Source organism: Buteo buteo, chromosome 1 (genome assembly GCF_964188355.1).
Source record: "Buteo buteo chromosome 1, bButBut1.hap1.1, whole genome shotgun sequence".
NCBI lineage: Eukaryota > Metazoa > Chordata > Aves > Accipitriformes > Accipitridae > Buteo > Buteo buteo.
In genome coordinates, this window is record NC_134171.1 from 57,673,319 (window position 1) to 57,694,194 (window position 20,876).

At 38.9% G+C, this 20,876-nt stretch overlaps 1 protein-coding gene across 1 annotated transcript in view; it reads right to left on the reverse strand.

Annotated features, from left to right (window-relative positions):
• The window catches only part of PPA2 (inorganic pyrophosphatase 2), a 38,749-nt gene that overhangs the window by 6,996 nt on the left and 10,877 nt on the right, over positions 1 to 20,876 (reverse strand). The window contains exons 4-10 of the mRNA XM_075032321.1: positions 19,252 to 19,305; positions 16,602 to 16,721; positions 14,083 to 14,169; positions 12,654 to 12,780; positions 4,853 to 4,980; positions 2,978 to 3,063; positions 1,372 to 1,441 (exon numbers count right to left, since the gene is read on the reverse strand). Of these exons, the coding sequence (XP_074888422.1) occupies positions 1,372 to 1,441; positions 2,978 to 3,063; positions 4,853 to 4,980; positions 12,654 to 12,780; positions 14,083 to 14,169; positions 16,602 to 16,721; positions 19,252 to 19,305 (672 nt within the window). The remainder of the gene's footprint in view (positions 1 to 1,371; positions 1,442 to 2,977; positions 3,064 to 4,852; positions 4,981 to 12,653; positions 12,781 to 14,082; positions 14,170 to 16,601; positions 16,722 to 19,251; positions 19,306 to 20,876) is intronic.

The window sequence follows — 20,876 nt, forward strand, 5'->3', positions numbered from 1 at the left end:
TAAGAGTCAAAATAATGGATAATGCCAATTTACACAGATAATTATTTACCTTACATGCTTCAAAGTACAAACAGCACAGAACACAAAAGGGAATATTCCTTTGCAGGTTTGTCACATTCCAAATACATTTGAACTTGAAATTTTAGTTGCATTTAAACACTCACTAAAAGTAACTGTAAATTTGGAAGTATAGAGGAGGTAAATATTTGCTTATAGCTGTGACTGACATGTCTAAAAACATATTTTAATTCCAAAATTAGTTTTTCTTTCATTTAAAACTTAAAGGCCCATTAATCAACATTCATAAGTGCAACCATAAAGGTACTTTTAAGAAAGTGCTGAAAGCAAGAGACCTGAATAGGAAACAGGTTTGGCACTTCTTTATGACTTGAACCAACTCTTCTTTGCAGCTGACAGTCTTATTTGCTTGTGACAGAACACCACCCAGGACAACACATTCTTAATAGAAATGCTGTTGGAATGTTAACTGCGCAGACAGTGGATGGCGTCTCCTTTAACACCTGAACTTGCATAATTACTGTGACTATTGGGGCAAAACATTGGCTGCCCAGGCAGCCATGCACATGTGCAAAATACCTGCCATGTGGTCATGAGCACAGGCTCAATCATGGCATATGTTTAAAAAAAAAAAAAAAAAAAAAAAAAAAAGCAATACTTGGGGGTACTTTTCCCCATGTAATTTCTAGTAACTTTGCTTAACTTCTGGCATCCAAACTAGCATATTTTAAAATGGAGGGAATTTGCATTTGCACATGAAAGCATCAGACCTGCAGGACATTTTTCTTGCCTGAACAGGAAACCTGCATGGTTTAATTTTATGTTAATTTTCAGAATATGACAGGCATTCTTTAAGAAACATTCAAAACAGCATCCCCCTCTTACAGCAATACATTTAATTATGCAAGTAGACAAACAAAGGATCCCTTTAGTGATTAGGGACTACAGTCAGCTAGTCAATGAGTTCTAACACTGGGTGGTAACTCATGGCAACAGGGGACACAGAGAAGACAGCAGGCTAGATACAAATAGCAGTCCATCTTGCTATTCAGGATCAGAAGAAACAGCACTGCAGAAGGAGGAAAAAAAAAAAAACCCAAAACAAAAAACCCTTACCAGAACAGTAATGAACCTGCCAGAAAGCATAATTAGACCACTGCAATGAAAGGTTTATATTATAATGTACATTTTCCCCACAACCTTTGTGCTCTTACTTTCATTTTATGCCTTAATTTTTTGTTTAAAGACTATTTCAGTTTAGCTGCTTTATTTCAGTTCTGGAGCTCTGCATCTTCTTCTCGTATTAATCACTTTATAAAAAAAAGGGTGGAAAAAAGTAAATATTAACCTTACCGACTGCACAATCAATCGGGCATCCTCCTCACTGCAACAAAATGGGCTGCCACTCACCAGAACATTTGTGCTGAAAAATAAAATCAAAAACATGTTTTATCAATCAGTGGAAAAGAGCCACACACAATTAAGTACCTATGGGAAAAAAAACAAAAACACCTTCACATACAGAGCTCAGAAATATGTACCTGCAAGAAATGAGGAAGTCAAAAACACGAAGTAACCAGTAATGCTGGAAGGGAACAGGGGTGTGGAGGGGTGTTCTTTGTTTCTTTGGGTTTGAGGGGGTTTTTAGGCTATATGTTCTATATGAACGCAAGCAGCGCTCACACTTGGTGCTTCTGGCAGCTAACTTGGGTACAGTTCAGAGGACCACAGTTAAGAAACTAAATGCCCCAAAAAAGTCAGCAGAGAGAAACTGGCACTTCCTGAGGGAGTTGAACACCACCTAGATGGCTAGCACAGATGGTGTGAATATCCTCCTGTCTCTTGTGCCTTGAAAGATGGCCAGATTCTGTGGCAGTTCACCCTTGGTTTGCAGGAACCTGCCTGCAGTGTCTAACAAGAAGGAAAAAACAGGTCAAAATTCTGCTCCTACATAAAGCAGCAGATACCTGTACTGCTTCCAGAGAGCAGACAAACTCTGGGACCAAATAGTTGGCAGAAATGCTTCCCTATGAATATATATCCTTTCACACCAAAAGTGAGTTTAGTCATGCGTTTTTAAAGTCCTACCCAGTAAATGGCAAGAAGTTCAATTCCTCAAAGCAAGACTGCAACTTTATTTTTTAATTTCGTGAACATAAAGCTCAAAGTGCCTCTGAAATGATCCAAGACCAAAATTTGAATATTATCCTACATATTCTTTCCATGCTAAAGCAGAACTACCAACCTGTCCAACTGCTAAGGTGTTCAAATGGCTCCAAGAGAGAAAGTCACATTTCCCAATGAAGTAGAAGACAAGAGTGACTATCTGAGTACAGCTTCCCCCATAGCCTTTGCCCTCTGCTTTAGCTAATGGCAATCTACAGCCCTTGGAAAGCACCAGGCAAAGATACCTGCCTGCTCTTCGAGGCCTCTGGTGCCAGAAGTGCCAATGCAAACCAGTCCAGAGAGCTTAATGAAGTCCACTTTAATTTAGATCAGGCCAAAGGGTAGTAAAGAACAGTAATTTGGTGTTCTCATTTCAGAGAGCAACTACAAAATATGGAATGCTAAGCTGCAAAAGAATTTTGCAACACAGCAATGCAGCACTGAAGGATGGAATGAACAGTGACAGGAGGATTTGCACGGTATACCAAGATTCTCCCCAAACCATCCCAAACACGCACTCTGGGGCCATTTCTTGAAAGTTGAAGTAATCTATCTCACTTTTATATAATCAATATATTTTTGGAACCACGTACCAGTAAATCATTGTCATACAATGTGCAGTTAGTCAATCATAGTCTATTATCAATTAATTATCAATCAAAACCATGAGTATTCCTGTCACCTCAGAGTAAGTAAATAAATAAATCTGAGAAGTTCATGCATAGCTGCCACATGTTGAATACCACCAGTACCAGCACAATACACAGAGGAAAAGATGCGACTGGATACATACCACTTAATAGTGCCTCCATCAGCTTTTTTATGAAGCAAAGCTTTCCAGTATTCATGGGTGGATTTAATAATTTCAACAGCAAAATCCTAGTTTACATCAAGGAAAAGTTTTATGAATTAAAATGTTATTAAGCAGAAAAAAAGCCACAGAACTAGTTTATTAAAACATACTGTTTCATGTGCTATTTGAAGGGGCCTCCTTCAAGGTCTCATTAAATTTCTGGAAAATATAACACCCTTTTTATGAAAAGAAACAAACTTCGCTATCTGTCAAATACACTGGCAACACATTCAGGACTTTCCCTCAGTCTGCAGCCAGAAAACATGAAGGCTGAAGGAAAAAAATTACATCAGCACTAGATGCTAAGCAGACACCTACAGCTGTAGAAAACTGTACCAGGTCCTAAATGGGACAAAGTGTGTGAGCTATGACTCCTCCTTTACACGTGCACATCAGTGTGAGAGTTAAGGTTTCCCCTCTAGTGGCAAAATTTGCATTTACTTCATTAATTGCCTAATCATATACTTAAGCATTTGCAACAACGTAACATGTCAGCTGCTTAACAGTTTTTGTTTGTTTAAAACCAAAGTAATATTGGGGGTGGGGATTAAAATGCTTCAAAAAAAAAAAAGTAAAATAAGCCCTCAGTGTCCAGATGACGATATCTAGACTGGCTTGCAAAAAGCTGCCAACAGAACATTCACATTTCCTAACAAGGAGTGACCTGGCAAAATGCCACTGGAACATTGTGAACTTCACCAGAGCTGCTGGAGCACAGCCACCACTGCCTCGCCACATCCTGGGTCTCTAGAAATGCTTGAGAATTATTCAAGTGCTCCAAACCAGCTATCTTGGGGCATTCAGTGCCTCAAGCCTGAACTCCAATGGCCTGACAGGGAGATACCATTAAACTGTCGCTACAGAGCAACACTCTGCTTTACAGAGGAGGAAAATCTCCAAGAGCAGTTCCTGGGAGAACAGGGGAATGATCAGGTTATCAAGCCTCACGGCTCTACATTTGATTGATTTAGAAGACAGTTTTAGTGCAGAGGGGAGTCAGGGCATCTCTTTAACCAGACAAAACATGCAAAGTTGCCTGTGCTGGTTAGAAGGCATTTTATAACTTTGATAGCACACTACAAGGCTGAACTAGCTGACACATGGACATCACTCATTAGGAACCTGTGATTCTTTGCCAAAAATAGTCTACAGAGAGCATGCAATACATGATTTGCAAAGCTCTCTTACTCAAATCATACCCAATTTCTTCTGGTAAAATCCAGGTATTTTCTTCAGCAAGGTCTATTCCCAGGTCTACTCTCCTTTCAAACACTGGCCATTTTTATTGTAGGTAGTTTAAAATGCCATTCATTTTTTTCTAAAAAAGGGAAAAATATTTTTTCGGCCTTCAAGCCAAACACAGTTCAAATGTTTTTACATAGAATTACCAGGAAAAAGTATACCTTGAGCAAACACCAAATATGAAAAAATCTGCAACCCACTGTCTGTCAAACTGCATAGCCTTAAAAAAAGAAGTAAGGAAAATTTATCAACCAGGACTGAAAAAAATACCTGAAAAGGCAATCCATTCATTTCTCTGACAAGGAGAATGAAAATGCTGTGAAAAAAACCCCTACAAACACACAGATGCATGTGTAAGTTTTGCAGCCTTCCTTTAATAACCCATGCATTCTCCCTGAATAAAATGGAAGGCAGCAAACATTATTTATTCCTAGCCTAATAAATTGTATTCAAAGATCCCTCGTATAAGAATTTTTATTGTTAAACGTCCTCCTTTACAATTTCAAAAATTCTGGATATATAAAAGAGGCCACAGGACAGAACAATATATCTTTAATTTTGGATTATCTTCACCTTGTCTTTAAATTCTCCATTAAAAGCGAACTGATTTTCCGGTTTACCATCAGGGACTTTATAGAATCGGAACCAGTCAACCGTAGCCTCAAGGTAACCTGGTTTGTGCCTCTTGACATCATCAATATCTGTAGTTTTTAAAAAAAAACAAAATAAAAAAAAAAAGGACTGGTCATTTTACTCACAGTTTTTTAACATTCATTTTTTAAAGTCTCATAAAGGATCTGCAAGCAATCTGATTTCACTGAGCACTTTCAAAGTCATTGGGGAACTCCACTTTATTACATTAGCTGCCCACAGTTGATATCTTATGATTTCACAACCACACTAAACAGGTAAAACAGTTGCCCTTCTTTAATTAAGACCCAAAGGGACAATGAATAAAAGGACCATACCTGTGACAGGAGAGGAAGAAAATTCCCTATTTACAGGCTTTCCTCTCAGTAGGTACTTCTTGCAATACTTAGATTATTCAGTGAGGTAATTTTTTTCCCCAGAAACTGCAGGGACTACAGGCATTTTTTGATAATGAAAGAATAGCTAGTAAAAACAATTTCAACACATGGATTTTTAAACCAGCACCTCAAAACAAAATACAGGCTTGACTTCTCAAAGTTATATTAAAGGCATCCCTTTGCTCACATTACTTCCAAATTCAGCCTATTAGGTACAAGACAGACACGTGCCAGGAGCACTAAACACTAACTCTACTGATAACCCCACAATATCTGTATACTCACAGTGATAAGCCAATTCTACCTTTACCTCTATAATCCTACCGTGCAAAGATGGAACAGGACACAAAGAGGAATGCATGCCATTTGCAGGACACCCTTGGGAGGCAGAGATGAGCACTGCCACAGTGAGTACAGAGAGATTAAACAGTCACACAGTAATTCCGCTTGAGGGCTATAGTGCTATAGCAAAGATGCAGTTCATGATCTTAAACGTTTACTTCTGCTGTGCATATCAAATTTTACCAGGTTGTCCTGCAAGACTACCATCACTCCTGTCATTTGCAATGAGTTGGTCCTATCAGCCCCTTGGCAAATTAACTCTCTGGCAATATGTTTATATGGAAAAGCCTTCAATGCAATTCTAATTGATTTTGATACAATAAAGGATTTTGTCCTTTCCAGAAGCCAAGTACTTCTGGTAGCTGGTGTAATCCTTCTCTTTCCATCTATATCCCTCTTACGGTCACTTCTGATGGAAATGGGAGCTGACTTTTTATTGCTGTGCTTTGCACACAGTCTTCCAGCTACTTCATAACCTCCGTCTGCCCAGGCCACCTTCCATGGTGTTATTCTCCTTCTCTAGTGTTTTGCAAGTCACTTGCTCATTTCTGCCTTCCTGACTGCCTCTTGCTCTCTCTCCATACTGCTTGGCTACTTCATTCTCTTCTCCCATAGGTACACCTCACTCACTGACATCTCCTGTTTGGCAGTGATTCCTGATGGATACTCTTCTGTCTATCCAGTCCTATAAAAACAGATCTTCAGAGTTGCTTAGTCCACAGAATTGACACCTAGTCATGTGCTTTCCATCTTTAAGTGCCTAAATGTCTTTTTAAAATCTAGTCTGTGAACCTGAACAAAGACATTCAAGTGTTTCTAAAGAGAACAGTAGGAGAAGAGAAAAAGTGCTGTGCTACAGACCATTCAATTCTCTGTAGACCACCAAGAGAGATGACATGTCGACTGAACTGTGAGACCAAACCTATGTGAGAAGATATGCTGAGTGTCCATAGGCATCTGATAGATGCCACTCCCAAATTCCAGTGGATCACACACTACCCAAAGAATAAAACATAAAACTTTGAAGAACCCTATATAAATTTTTGCTTCTGCATGCACTTAATAGGGCTATGTGTTTATGGACTTGGAGTAAAACACATTTTGAATTTGGCTGCTGGCCATCTGCCTGCAGAAGATTAGGGAGTTTCATTGGCAGAATCCCAGAAAAAAGCAAGGGCACATAAGGCTGTGCTAGAGGCAGGTCTTCTAGCTGGAATACATGTTTAAGAGTACAAGAAGGCTTTTCCTGGGGTGGGTGAGACCAACCAAGAAGGAATGATTTATAAAAGGGTGGGGTCTTGGTGGGAGGCAGGATGCTTCTTTTGGGCACTAATAAAACTGCAGCACCAATTCAATCAGTTTCAGGGCCCCAGCATATCATCCTGTTCTCTACAAACAAGGGAACATCCCTCCTCCCATCTTGAGCCTTTGTCATCTCCACTTCTTGTGAGGTTTGAACTCACAATTTCTAATACTTGTTTTTTGAAGACACAGTATCTCCTCAAGTCTGTAAAGCAAACCAGGCTGCTGCAGCAATTTTCTTGGCTCCCAGCAGTGGATGAACTCTAGATCTCCATCTTCAGACACTACTTAAATTCAAGCATACTTTCTCAGACCGCTGCTCCTTTTTTCTGGTTCCTGTTCCAGCAAAATTCTCTCCTAACTCTGCTTTTCCATTCCTCCTACTTGGTTATTTGCCTCCCATTCCTATAAAAACTGTTTACCAAAAGTGCTTTACTGTCTACTGACACTTGGGCCCTTCTCCACCTTCTCCTTATTTATAGGCTTTGTTTGTATTTCTTTAAAGGACTCAAACATTAGAATAGGCTTTGGGGCAGGCTTTCATTACCTCCTTAAGATAGGAATGACCATTTTCATGGATAGAATCATCTCTCTGAATTCCACACTCCCTCTACTGGAAAATACCTTGCCTAGGTAAAATGACTACACAGAATCAGGCTACAGCATTATATGGCCCCTAAAGTACTGGCTGCTGTATACTCTGGTTTTGAGGACTTAAGAAGGGGGACAGTGGTTGCTTTTATTTCCTTGGTTCCTTGCAAGTTACACTCCTTCATCCCCATGCTTCACTTCACTATTTTTTGTTATGAAAGACAGCTACTAGGCACCAAATGAAGCTTAAATGGTTGAAGAAAACAAACAAACAAACAACAACATCTCTATTATAATAGGAGTTGGTGGCAAGCAGCAGGAAAAAGTGCATGGTGCAACAAAAAAAAAAGAAAGAAAAAAAAAGAAAAAGATCCTGTTGCTGTGGAGTCAGCACATAGCACAAAATATAAGGGAAACAACAGCTCTTGCATCGCTCAACAACTACCTCTTCAGTTCATTAAAAGGTGCCACAGGAAAGCTTGAAAGACAGCTTGTCCTTCACTTTGAAATCTAAACAGCATCTTTGGGATATCAGGGCAAGAAGGAGAAAAGTATACTCAGAAAACAGAGGAGTAAGCAAAGAAAGGTAAAAGAAAAGATCACAGTACAGTGATTTACTGCATTAATATCTATAAAAGCTAGCTGCATATTCTAATTAAAAAAAAAAAAACAAAAAACATTTACATGTCCTTTCTGCAGCAGATACTGTTAGACACTTTTTTCTGACCCTGAGTGCTCACCTTCCCTTAGAGCTATGTACTCCCACTGGTGTCAAAAGGGGCTGAGCAAGTACAGGAGTAGCAAGCATGTACCAGGCCTAATGTGGTTTCATCTCTGCAAGCAAGCCCTGCTCAGAGTGACAGAGCAGAAAGGTCAGGCTCCTGCAGGTACATTATCACCACGTACCCACTGGTGGCAATTTCCTTATACTGCCTACATACAACCATAGGTCCCATTTTTCTGGGTGCCAAAGTTAAGCACCAAGGATTAAAAAGAGATGGCTAATCACATTAAGGGTTGCAGTTTAGTCTCAATAAGGAAAATCTCTAGAGGTTGGCACAAACAATTGCTGTTAGCTCTCTGTCAAGGGAGAAAGACAATGCAAACGCAGATCCCCATTCTATCTGGCTTTACAAAAGAGAGCAACAAAAGCATTTGTACAAAACTACCATTTTTAGTACAACAGATGCTGCTTCTTGCAAGCAAAGCTAAAACAACATGCTTGCAGCAAGCCTTCTAAACAAGGTCTGTGGGAAGAGAGGACATATGTTTTTAATAACATCTTATAAACATTTACAGGAAGCAGCAGCTACATTCCATATAAAGGCATTTGGTGTATTTTGTGCAGCATGGTGTGAGGGGGTAGGAGGGGAGCCTCAGTACAGATAATTAATTTTTTTATATTGAATGCTTACATAAATCCACAACAAAAGTTTTCAGGGCCTCTGCTGCTTCTCTGCATATAAATACACTCACATGCAAGGGTCTATAACAATATATGGTACAAAGTATGCAATATGCTTTGTTTTTACCATTTAGGGTTTGATCACTTAACTCAAAAAGCCAATCTTGAGTCGCATATTGGAAAAGAAGCATGGCAACATAGCACAGTTAACTGTACCAGTGCCAGCGGAGGGTAGCGCAACAAAGCCGGTAGACATCACCAACTGCTGTTGAATATATCCAGGCATCTTTCCATGAGCAAGAGCGAAAAACAGCTGCTAAGATTCCAGGCTGGTAAATCACCTCTAAACTGCCATCCAGCATACATGATTTGTCCAATTTGCTCAGGGAAGGTAACATGACCTTTTGAAAGTCAGACTTCTCATAAGCTGCTTCAAACACACTTCCTGCTTCAACTGCCAGTGATTTTCAAAACCTCTTGTTCAACATGAAGGTGCCATATACATTTAGACCAAATTACGGCACAAAAATATCACTCATCCTTTCTGAGCCCAACCTGGTAAAGCACATCAGATGTGTGAATTCCAATATATTAAATTCAATCCAAATTATGAGATAAGCAGTTAAGCAGCCTTTCCACTGAAAGTATTTGCTGCTTCTCCTGGCTAGTATTTTACAAAAAACAAACAAACAACAACAAAAGCAGACAGGCCTATTACACCTCCAAGATTTAGTGTTTCAGTGTGTGGGGAGCTTTTAGGTCCTTTCCCAGACTTGCTTGGTCTGAAGTTGCTTTGCTGGTCCACTAATGGCCATCTGCCTAGCAACTGCCCGAGCAGAAAGACAACACAGTGGTTTTCAGGTACCCACAGACAGATCTTATTGAAATAAGATTAATCTTAAGATGTCCAGCTTAAGATGTCCAGTTTTAGTGTAAAACGAAATCACATACAGACACCTGACATATCATGACACATCATCTGACATACAGCTTGGATTTAGAGTGAGATTGTCCCCTTGCCCATCAGTATTAAGTGCTATAATTTCAAACAGACTACTTCCAAAATCAGTCCAAAAAGACACTAAGCCCCTGCTATTTCCATTAATGACACAGTTCCCAGTTGAATAGCTGCTAAGCATTCCTTATCATTCCTGGGTATTGTCACTATAAACTAGTTTCTCATTGCTCTGTGTGAAAGAGAGTGTTCTAGGCAGGGTTTCCAATTTAAACCAGTATTTATCAATAAATGCCTGCAGGACACAGTACAGTGGAGTGCTATGAATAAACAATGAGAACAGCTCAGAAGTTAGGACTGCTTAGTTTTAAGTTCTGTGAAGTCTCAGAAAAATCAATTGCACTTACGAGAACGATCACAATCCCAGAAGGAGAATATAGAGAGTACCTGGGGTGTGCTTAAAGCAGCAAGAGGAGTTAACACACTGCACGGGCTCAGGATGGGGTTTGCAAGTAATCACCACTCTGGTGTCTCGGAATTATCTTTTCCAAATGTTCACTGGGGGCTGTGCACATATTGAGCTGAAAGCAAATGTGATGATTCTCAGTCCAATTTGAAATTTTTAGCAAAGGAAACAAAAAAGGACTGGACAGACTTAGAAGGCAACACTTAGCCTCATCTTTTCCTAGGATGCCACCACCGTAACACAGCAGCATGTCAGTTATTGAGGGAGACACCGGTTTTATCTGTAGTTGCTATCCCTTTATGCTGAAATAATTAACAACTTCGGGAAGGGGGAAAAACAAGTATAAAAGGACATATTGTACTGCCTACTCCAACAGATTTGTTTGTTTTTTGAGACTGAAGAAGGATTGCTGTTAAACACTGCAAGCTAGTCATGTTTTGTGAAAGCAGATGGGGGCTTTTTTTTTTTTCCCCTTTTACTTTCCTTTTGTAAATTCTGGACTGCAACTCGAATCCCAAAGGGAAATCATATTAAACTGGATAAATATTTCTGCACTTCTCTGAACCTCAGAAGGACAGTTCCTTTCTTGAGGTTTTGCACCTATTCTTTGATAAGAAAGGCTGCACGCAGAAATCAACTACAGGTGATGGTTTGCCCCCCCCGCCCCCCCTTTAAATGCTAAAACTCTTACTCCCCTCACAAACAAACTAAAGCTGTAACACAGCTGACAAATCAGTCATTACCTGAAAAAAAACAGAGGGCTTTCAAATAGAGCTGCTTAACCCAATGGCATAAATTGTCCCAGATTTGCCCTTACTTAGTAGACTCCTTTTACATTCTCTCACCCACTTTTCTGATTAAACTCTCCCAGAAATTGATAGGGAAAAAAGGTAAGAGTTAAACAGAACAGTGTAGAGAAATAAAGTGCTAATTACTTGTCTTTTAACTACTGACACTTATATCACATTTCACTACACATTATAGAGAGGTTTAAATTGATACTAACATTTAACAGCAAACTATTACTTACTATTTCCTTAAGCTGAACTTCTTAATCTCTAACTGTCAAAGTAGTTAGAGTGTCATAAACACTATGTAGTAATTCATCTGCCCAATGATTTTAATCAGCATCAACCCAAGAGTTTCCTTTTCCTCATCTCCTCTTCTCCCCTTCTTTCCCCACAAGCCAAGTATTCTCCACGTGAAAGCAACCTGCAAGAAAACTGAGAATGAAGGGCCAGTCCAGTGATATACTTTACATTCAGAAACCAGGAAAAAGCCTCAATGGCCAACAAACATAATTCCTTAAAAAGCTACTGGATAGCCCTATTCCTACAGAAAGGCCACTCTCTGCGTTGGTGCTCCCCACCAACAAAGGGCAGGCTCTGATCATACATACCTGATGGTATATATGGTTTTTGATCTCATAACAATCACTAACTTCTAGACAAACCTCCTCAATTCTCATGATTCCCAGTAACACTGCATTTGAGGAAGTGAACCTCCATTTATCCAGAGAAAAGCTGCACTCTACCTGTGCTGTAAAAACCTAACTCCCTGCAGTTTTAATACGTCTGTATCATCATCTTATTGAACAGTCTGCAAGCAGAATTACACCTCGTGCTATTCACATAGACACACTGTAGTACTTGAATTCCATTTGGATACGAGAAGGATGGTCACAAGGAGGACAAGTCTGGACAGGATATTTCCCCCTGCACAGCTAGTCATCATCAAGGCTGAAAGTAGGGTGAGCAGCATTAGCAGTTTCCTTTACAAGTTTTCAAGCTAAAAGGTGAAACCTAATCATTCATACTAGGGAACAAACCCTGGAAGTAACCCAGTTACAAGTGACTGAACACTGGAAATGTACAGCCCCTTTCAGAATGCAACACAATGCCTGCAAATATAAAAGGAACAAACACATTCAACAAGAAAAATAGCTGCATGCTACATAATCCGAGTGGGTAAATATGCACTATTACACAGGAGATAAGCCTGTAATTTTAAGAGGTCACTTTCTAAGGCAGTTGTGTTTCAGAAGTCAAGAGACTTTCTGCATGACAGGTCCTCTTGAAAATCCAAGTGAACATTTCCAAAAGCTTAGTGTGAAAGCAAATATGCCCTTCTTAAAAAGGAAGCACCTGATTTAAACAACAACAACAACAAAAAGTCTTGCCTTTCTGCTGTCTGCCTCTTCTTGTCCTGGGTGGCCTAAACTCAGGTACCATTCTACTGTGCAAGCTGCTGACAAAACTTGCATTAAGAAAGGTAAAAATACTTGCCATGGATTTTCTGAGCTTCTGGGTCATCCACACTGATAGCAATTATCTTCCAATCTGTCTCTCCTTCATCAACAAGAGCTAAAACACCCAAGACCTTCACCTGAACAATCTCACCAGAAGAACGAATCTGAAACAGAACATAACCTTACAAAGATATGGAAAACACTACAGAGAATTTCTCTTTTACCTTACAAACAAAATAGTTTTACTACATTTTTGACCAGCAGCTAACAGAATTGCAAGATAGAACTGTAAATGCAGTACACATCTATTTAACATTATTAGCTTTTCTCCCACCATTGCTATTCTTCAATTCTCAATTCTCCAGTCAGCATTTACTTAAGTAGACAACAAGCTAGAAATTTTTTCCTTTTCTACCCTACTTCCCCCACACCTTCTTGATCTTCACCCCAAACTGCAAGTCAAAGTATCTCATACTAATCTTTTAACTCTTTCCTGCATCTTAACGTCTGCTTTCTCAACTCTTGGTCTTTATCTATGTCTTTCTGTTCCTTCCTCTAGACTCCAATATACACATATAAACACACACCCCTTCCCCAGAAATATCAGCACAACTGTTTTTTGCATTTTCTTGGGAACCTTGTCCCTATCAGCTAATGTTCCCTTTACAACTCTTTCTAGATCCCTTGAAATTCAGCTTTAGGTTCCTTTCCTCAAATAAAACCACCTTCACTGAGGTCACCAATTAAATTTCCCCTTACCTAAAATATCCCAAGAGACCTCTCTTTCAAACTCATCCATTTCATAACCCCATCTTTGATACCACGGAGGACTGCTCCATTCTTTGCTGCCTCCAGATATGTAGAATTTTCCTTCAGTGAGCTAAACCCTTCCCCTATACCTACTAACCGTGTTTGCTGCACCTCTTTTTCATTCATCCACTCTGTATCTCATAACCCTGCAACAGGTTCCTGTCTTCTCCTCTACTGGAGAGGGATCTACTTCTGTTTGAACCTATGAGAAAAGTCAAACCTACCTCCTTTGTGGGTCTGACCTTGTAATTTTATGTACATGACACTGCCATACCTCCTCATCTTTCAGAAACCTATTCCTAGCTCCTAACTGCTAACAGGGGGAAAAAGAAAGAAATCTTTTCTTTCCCTAAAAATCTTAACCCCCTCCTCCTTCACCCAAAACTCACTGTCCAGCCACAGAACTTCAGGGTGGTGTTCTCTTATTTTCCCTTTTATCCAGTACAGAGACTTTACCAAATTCTGCTTTTTTTCTCCTTTTTAAAAAACACCATTTCCTTACCTAGTCCCTCCTCAGATCCTCTACTCCTACTTTCGTCATTGCCTGAGACTATTACCATGTTTTCTTGTTTTCCATCTGCCCTTCTCTTCCAATAGTTGTTACCAAATTATTAAATTAATCCTAATAAATTAAATTAACACTGATGAAGACAAACCTTTGAACCTATTTCACAAACATCAATAGGATCATTATCCCCACAACATCCTGTAATGTTATCTGTATGGTTTGGATCTTCCCAGGTCTGTCAAAGGAAAGAGAATTATCAGTTACCAGCTGATCTGCAATTACAATTCATCTAACCACTAAATTACTAGGGTTAATAAAAACACCAATAAAAACATCAGCTTTCTGAGAACAGGCTTGCTTAATGGGAAAAAAACAAACAAACAAACAAACAGCCACTGGACTGACGTTGAGTGACTCATTCTCATAGTCAGGACAAGTAACATGAGGATTACTGAGAACACAGTAACAAAAATATTAACTGCATCTGTGACTCAGATACACTTTATCAAATTGCAGTGATTAAGGCACCAGAGGACCCTGAATATGTATTTTTCTGGTTACTAGTAGTTGTGGGATTAAGCTAGAACATCCTACAATTACATTCTTATTATACTCTTTAAATACCATGGCACTAACCTAAGTTGCTTTCAAAAACATCTAGGCTTTGAGCTAACAAAACTCCTAGCCATGGGTTTGTCTGCACTCAATTAGCTTTTTAAAATTTTTAGATCTAGGTATGAAATACTTCTAAGTATTTTGAGATGCGTACATTCCCAAGAACAGCCAACACTTTTAAGACCAAAGAAGCTTCTCCAGGAGGCAAGTTCAAATCCCTGCTCTGAGCTCTGTACAAACAAGGAATCATAGCCAAGTTATACTAATTTAATTACTAGACCAGTACTTGTTTTGTCTCTTACTGGCTAGTAATGAGTAACTCATTCTAAAGTTGAGAAGTTTTCCTGGTAAGAATTTTGAGTCCAATGAAGTTTTGTTGAAAAAGTGTTACAAAACTTTTTTTCCAAGGACCTATACTGTTAGCTCCTGCTGTCCATGGTCAAACTTCCACCTCAAACTTGTTCTTGAGAACAAGCAAATGGTCAGGTGTTTAGGTAGCAGAATCACTACCAAAAAAATTGCTGAAGTGGCACGAAGAAAAGATTTCAACTTAAAATTTGTTTTTCCAATACTCTTCCAAAGTGCTTTTTATTTCAGGCTGCATTATACCAGTATTATTCTCCTGCACAGCTGCACCCCTCCACCTGTAGGTTAGAAGGAAAGCTCACTAGGAATAGTATTGTTCTCTGGACAGCACAGCAACTCCTGCAATAATGGTAGTCCTACCGTCATTTTTTTTCTTCTCTGTTCCACAGTATAAAACAGCAGCCACAAATACATATCTAAGCCATATACTAGAGTTGAACTTCTGGCAACTGCTAAATCTGACGAAAAATCCTCTTGTGATAATGGAGACACTGAATGGATTTTTTATTACAGCTGCTAGCAGGAATCTGGAGTATCATCTAGTCTTCAAACAACTGGAGGTGTAATGATCCAACTGGTATTTTAAAGTTATTACAGAAAATAAAAATGACAATTATCTCCAGCCCTCTCTGACTCACAAGGTAACAAGGCAAGCTGAACACTTCTCCTGGGGAAAGTGTCATCAGTCCAAAATAATGCACTTTGTGCAGGAAAATATTCAAATGTTTAATTTTGGCTTTGTACTAAGGCACACACAAATTTCAAAACATTAAATGGAATTGCGGGTTCCCAACTATACCTGCTTGGAAACCTTGTCTACTGAGACTGCTAACTGGATAAGAACTTCATTGCTATACTCCAGCACCTGCCTGGTATCTCCTCTTCAGCGATCAAATACCTAAGCAGATTTCCGGGAGTAAACTTTCACTGCTTATGCAGTTAAGTGTAAAGAAAAAAAAAATTCCTCTTTTCTAGCTCCATCATGTTCTTCAGTACTAATTTAAGTCCAACATGTTATTCATAGAAATGAAAAGTTTAAAACTTTTACCAGGAGCAATACTTTTAGCTCCTGCTGTCCATAGTCAAACCTCCTCCAAATGAAAAGTTTAAAACTTTTCATTACACTGAGAATTTCAGCCATTAGTTGGGCTTTTTCAAGGCTCAAAGTTTTGAATGTGTCATGAACAGTAAAGTCTCACAGTTCAGAGAAAAGTTAACTAAGGCAGTTGAGGTTTAATCTAAAAAAGAGCAGCCCTTGTGTTCCTCTTTGTTAAAGATATTAAGAAATCCCAATTAAAATTTATGCTGCAATACATGAAAATCCTAAATTAGTTTTTTAAAAAATGCCTTGTTTAAGCAGAAAAGGGCTACTTGACAAAGTATTCTTTAATGGCAGAACATGACAGTTTAATTCTGTCACTACAGTACAGAGATCAAGACTAAAGATTCAAGATTTCTTGACCATTTAACTCCTTCCTGAAACACAGCACATATTTACACCCACACCCAAATTCTGATCAAAATTTATGGATACTATAAAGCTCAACATAAAAAAATCCTAATTTACAAATGCATCAAAGAGAAACATCCCTCTTGCAACTGATTTGCATTCAGGCAGTACCCAAGATTTACAAGGCAATTTACACAGAAGACAAAAAACTTTCACCATTATAACAAAAATGTTACCTGTGGGAGGGCACCATAATTCCATATATAACCCTTGTGAGGAAAGATATTTGCCACATATCGAAGCTTGCCTTTCTTTATATCTTGTTTAATGGGATTCAACGGCTCCTCAGTGGCAATCTAAGCAGATCATGAAAGACACAGAGAGAGAGAGAGAATGGTAAAATGGAAAGCAATTCATTCTGTACCCAACCAGTTAGAAAGATCCATCTGGGAGCATGTGCTTGTGGTTTGAGAAGTATTAAAATTATGATGGCCTCACTCTAAATCTCAAGGGTCATGTTCAAAAAGCAGCTTATTAAGGTTTTAAATAATGTTGTGGAGTATGCAAAAAAAAATTAATCTAGAAGAGAAAGTCATAAATTTATAAAGGAGACTGTCATGATCAAACATAAATACTGAAAGGAACTTAAGTTAGAAGCTCTTGCACTTTATAATACAAGTTCAACAGACATGCAAATGGTGGCACAAGTTCTTCTGACAATAGGGGCTTTGACAGCAACAGGGGAAATGTTTCACCTTCTCACCCTCTGTTCATTGCTCTCCTATTGCATACATCCCTTGTCTCCATCACCTCTCAGCATACAAATGCTTTTTAGTAGGCACAAGTTCTGCATAGTCATCAAATGCCAACTTACCGCAGATTTGGAACAAATTAAGCTAGCATAGAAGGCATTCTTATTCCCAAAGAAGCACTCATAGAAGGACTGAACTAATTAAAGCTGAATAGTTTATTATTGTCATCATCCTCCCCCAAAACCTCAAATACAAACCCACTGCCATATGAGTTACCTACCACACATCAACTAATTCACTGTCACCATCCTTTTGACACTCCACACCACAATCCAATCCATGTTAGCTTGGCTCTTGGCTTACACACATTCACCTGTATGGCATCACATTTGTTACAGGCTCAAGTGGTTACACTAGCTCAGGCAGTACATGGTTTGTATGCATAAGCACACAGCCCTTAGTCCATATTCATTTTATAACATTCTTGTAATTTACCTAAAGCACCACGACCAAAGCCACCCCAAAGGAATTCCACCTTTTTGAACCACACCAAACTATCAATAGCATGCACTGATTCCACAAGTGAAATCTCCCCAAGAGCTGAGATCAAGGTTCACACATTTCTGTTTCACACTTGGTTCTACCTGCTTCTGGTCATAACTTAACAGTGAAGACCTCGAATATGCCACCTGGGACTTTGACAGAAGTAGAGCTCAACAATGCTTTTTCTTGATGTAAAACAGGACAAAGAGGAGTAACTGACAACAGCAGACAAAAGTCTCATGAAAAGCACCTTCAGTAAAATCAACGGAAGAACAACAGAAGTACAACAAACTGATGAGCAGGAGATCTGGCACTGGCGATGTAACAGTGGGAAACATTCATCCTAAGGCAAGGTTTAATTTCCTACAGTCTCCATTCCATGTGAGGGAATCTCAGCACGGAGATGCAGACAAGACCCAGTATTAGCACCTTACCACAATCTGGACTGAAGGACTGCCAGGACACAATGGCAAGGCAAAACAACTGCCTTAACGATTAATGCAGGAAATGTCAAATACATTAAGAGTTCAGATTAGAGAACTACATCTCCTCTATCAACTATGTCTCCTCTATCAAGCCAGAAAAAGTCTAAACCCACCAATTTCTGAACCGAACAGGACAGCAAAGTTTTATACCCTTGACATAATGTGCAAAGAAGAGGGGAGGGAGAGCAACCTGAGCTTTACACAAAGAGTTCAAATAGCGTTGTCAAAGAGAAACTCTGCAAAAGAGAACTCAGCTTCCACAATAAATCATCATCTTAAAATACAAGGTAAATATCCAAGGTAACCCTGCTTACAACTGTGGTGGTAAGCACAGTTCAAGTGATTTTCTAGCATCAGGGAAAGGAGAAAACAAAATTCTGAAATAACAGGCTGAGAAGGTTCTTTGGTGTTATTTTAAATAATCAAAATAGTTAACAGCTTAACCACCAACGTCTTTAAAAGCATCCAGGAAGCATACCTAAAATTAACACAAACGTTCAGGAAGACAGGACATATCCTGGTGAGATCTGTTGTTTCACAAAGACTACAGATGAAGCATTACTCAGCTTCTATATTGTAACTGCAGAGGAACAACCCACTAGGCTCTACTTTTAAAATGTCTCCCTACAGGAGTAGATACTTTCAATCAGTGAGGTGCCCAAGTATTTTTTTCGTCACAAGGAAATGCTTTTTCATTTGCAACTCCATTTGTCAGGATCTAGCCTAGCATACTATAGAGCAGAAATGAAAGGAATTAAATCCTCTGAGTGAAATGCTCTATGAGCAAGCAGGAGTAAGACTAAATATTGGACAAGGTCCTGCAAGCCATTACTCTAGGACGCTATTGCAGGTATGCTGCACTCTGCAGTCAGAGGACTGTCAAGATGCAGTACTCACCCGTAGAAGGGAAACAAAATTAGAACTTAAACACTTTTTATAATCACAAGGAAAGTGTCTGAATGTGCAACTTCAAATTAATTTTTAACAGAGAAAATTTTATGTGTAAAGAGTAATCCACACTCTGATTAAACTCTGACTACTGGAAGACACTGCACTGTCATAACTTTCATAAATAGCTATATAATCAAGGTATTTTTCTTAATTACCTCCATTTTTGCATTTGTCCAACGAGGCACTTCTACAATCATATTAAACAGGACCTAAAACAAAAAACAATAACAGAACTGAAAATAAAATCCACTTTATTAGTATTTTACAATAAGACAAATTCTATTCTCTGTATTCAGCATATATCAACATATTCATATATGCTGATATATCAGCATATATCAACGTATTCAGCATATATTCAACATATATCACATCTCTCTGTTCCAGCTGCTTTTACGTTATGTACAATTTGTTTAGTTCCGCACAATGATATTCAACCTCCTTGGTTCATCCTTTCCCCACCCCACCTCTTTGAGAATACAAACAGCTACAAGTAGTGGAAATCCACACAATGTTTTTATTCCTGTTATCAATATTATTCTTCACAAAATGTTCAGGAAGTCCATGGAATGGTTTGCCACAAGGCAGTGGTTCAGTCTACTAGTCAAAGAGGACTGGATGTTTCTATAGGACAGAGTTAGCTTCCCTCAAGCAATGGAAAGGACAATGTTTTGGTTTTTCCCCCCTGAGGATTTATTTCTTCAGGCCCTCCTCTTTTGCCTCATTCATTTTTTTTAAAAATCCACGCAAATTCAACAACCATTGACATTTCTGATTCTCAGTCAAATCTGGTTGAAGTGAGGCAAAATGAATCCAAAAAGTGATGGCAGAGGAAGGACATGGACACAGACACCTCATGTTTGCGTTAGCCTTCTTCCTAATAGAAACAAAGTGAAAGTTGTTTTAAGAAGGAGGGTGTAGGGGGAATAAACCTAAAACATGTAAACTTTCATGCCTTTAGAAGAAAAATAAGTAATCTATGCCCTTCTTACTGAGCAGGTTAAAGTGACATTTTCCAAAGATAAAAAATCTGTGTAACTGCCATACGGTCTCTTCTTCTGAAGCTGTTAGAGTTAAGCACCACCAAGGAGCAGAGCATTAATCGAAATGGGTAACTAGACCAAACTACCCAGCAATATCTACAACCTATTTTCTCCTAGATTACTAAAATAACCCCCAAATATCACATTGCTTGGGACGTCTCTTCATAGCCAAAGAAAACCTGCATTGGTATTAAAAAATTACAACAGTTCAGGAAGGACAAAATATGTTTTTGCAGAAATTTGTAGGAAAAAAAAATATAAAGTTAAACCAACTGAAGACTTGCACTAACTCTTTAACTACACTGCAGTTAAGGCTCCAGCGGACTTTTAAATATTTGTATTTTTGCTCCTTCTATCCTGCAGCTGCAACAAACAAATACCATTACTGGGGTCAATGCCACAGCCTGAATAAAGTAATTCCAATGGTTCTATGCTCTTCTCCTCCCAAACAAACCTGGAACATGGAAAGTAAGAAAGCAAAGGATAAACCCAGCTGTCACTCAGCATTTCTCCCATGAGATATCACAAGCTATGCACAATCCTGACAGCAAATTCCCAGTAAATTTAAATTAAATTCGCCATCCATAAGTACTGTGCCAATATTGCAATCAGTGGCATGTCAGATGGAATCACTTTTCCTGATCAGGTCATAACCAAATAAAAAAAGAAAAAGAAAAAAAAAAAGAGAAAGGTGCTTCAGATCAGTTCCATAAGGTACACCTTATGTATGTAAGAAC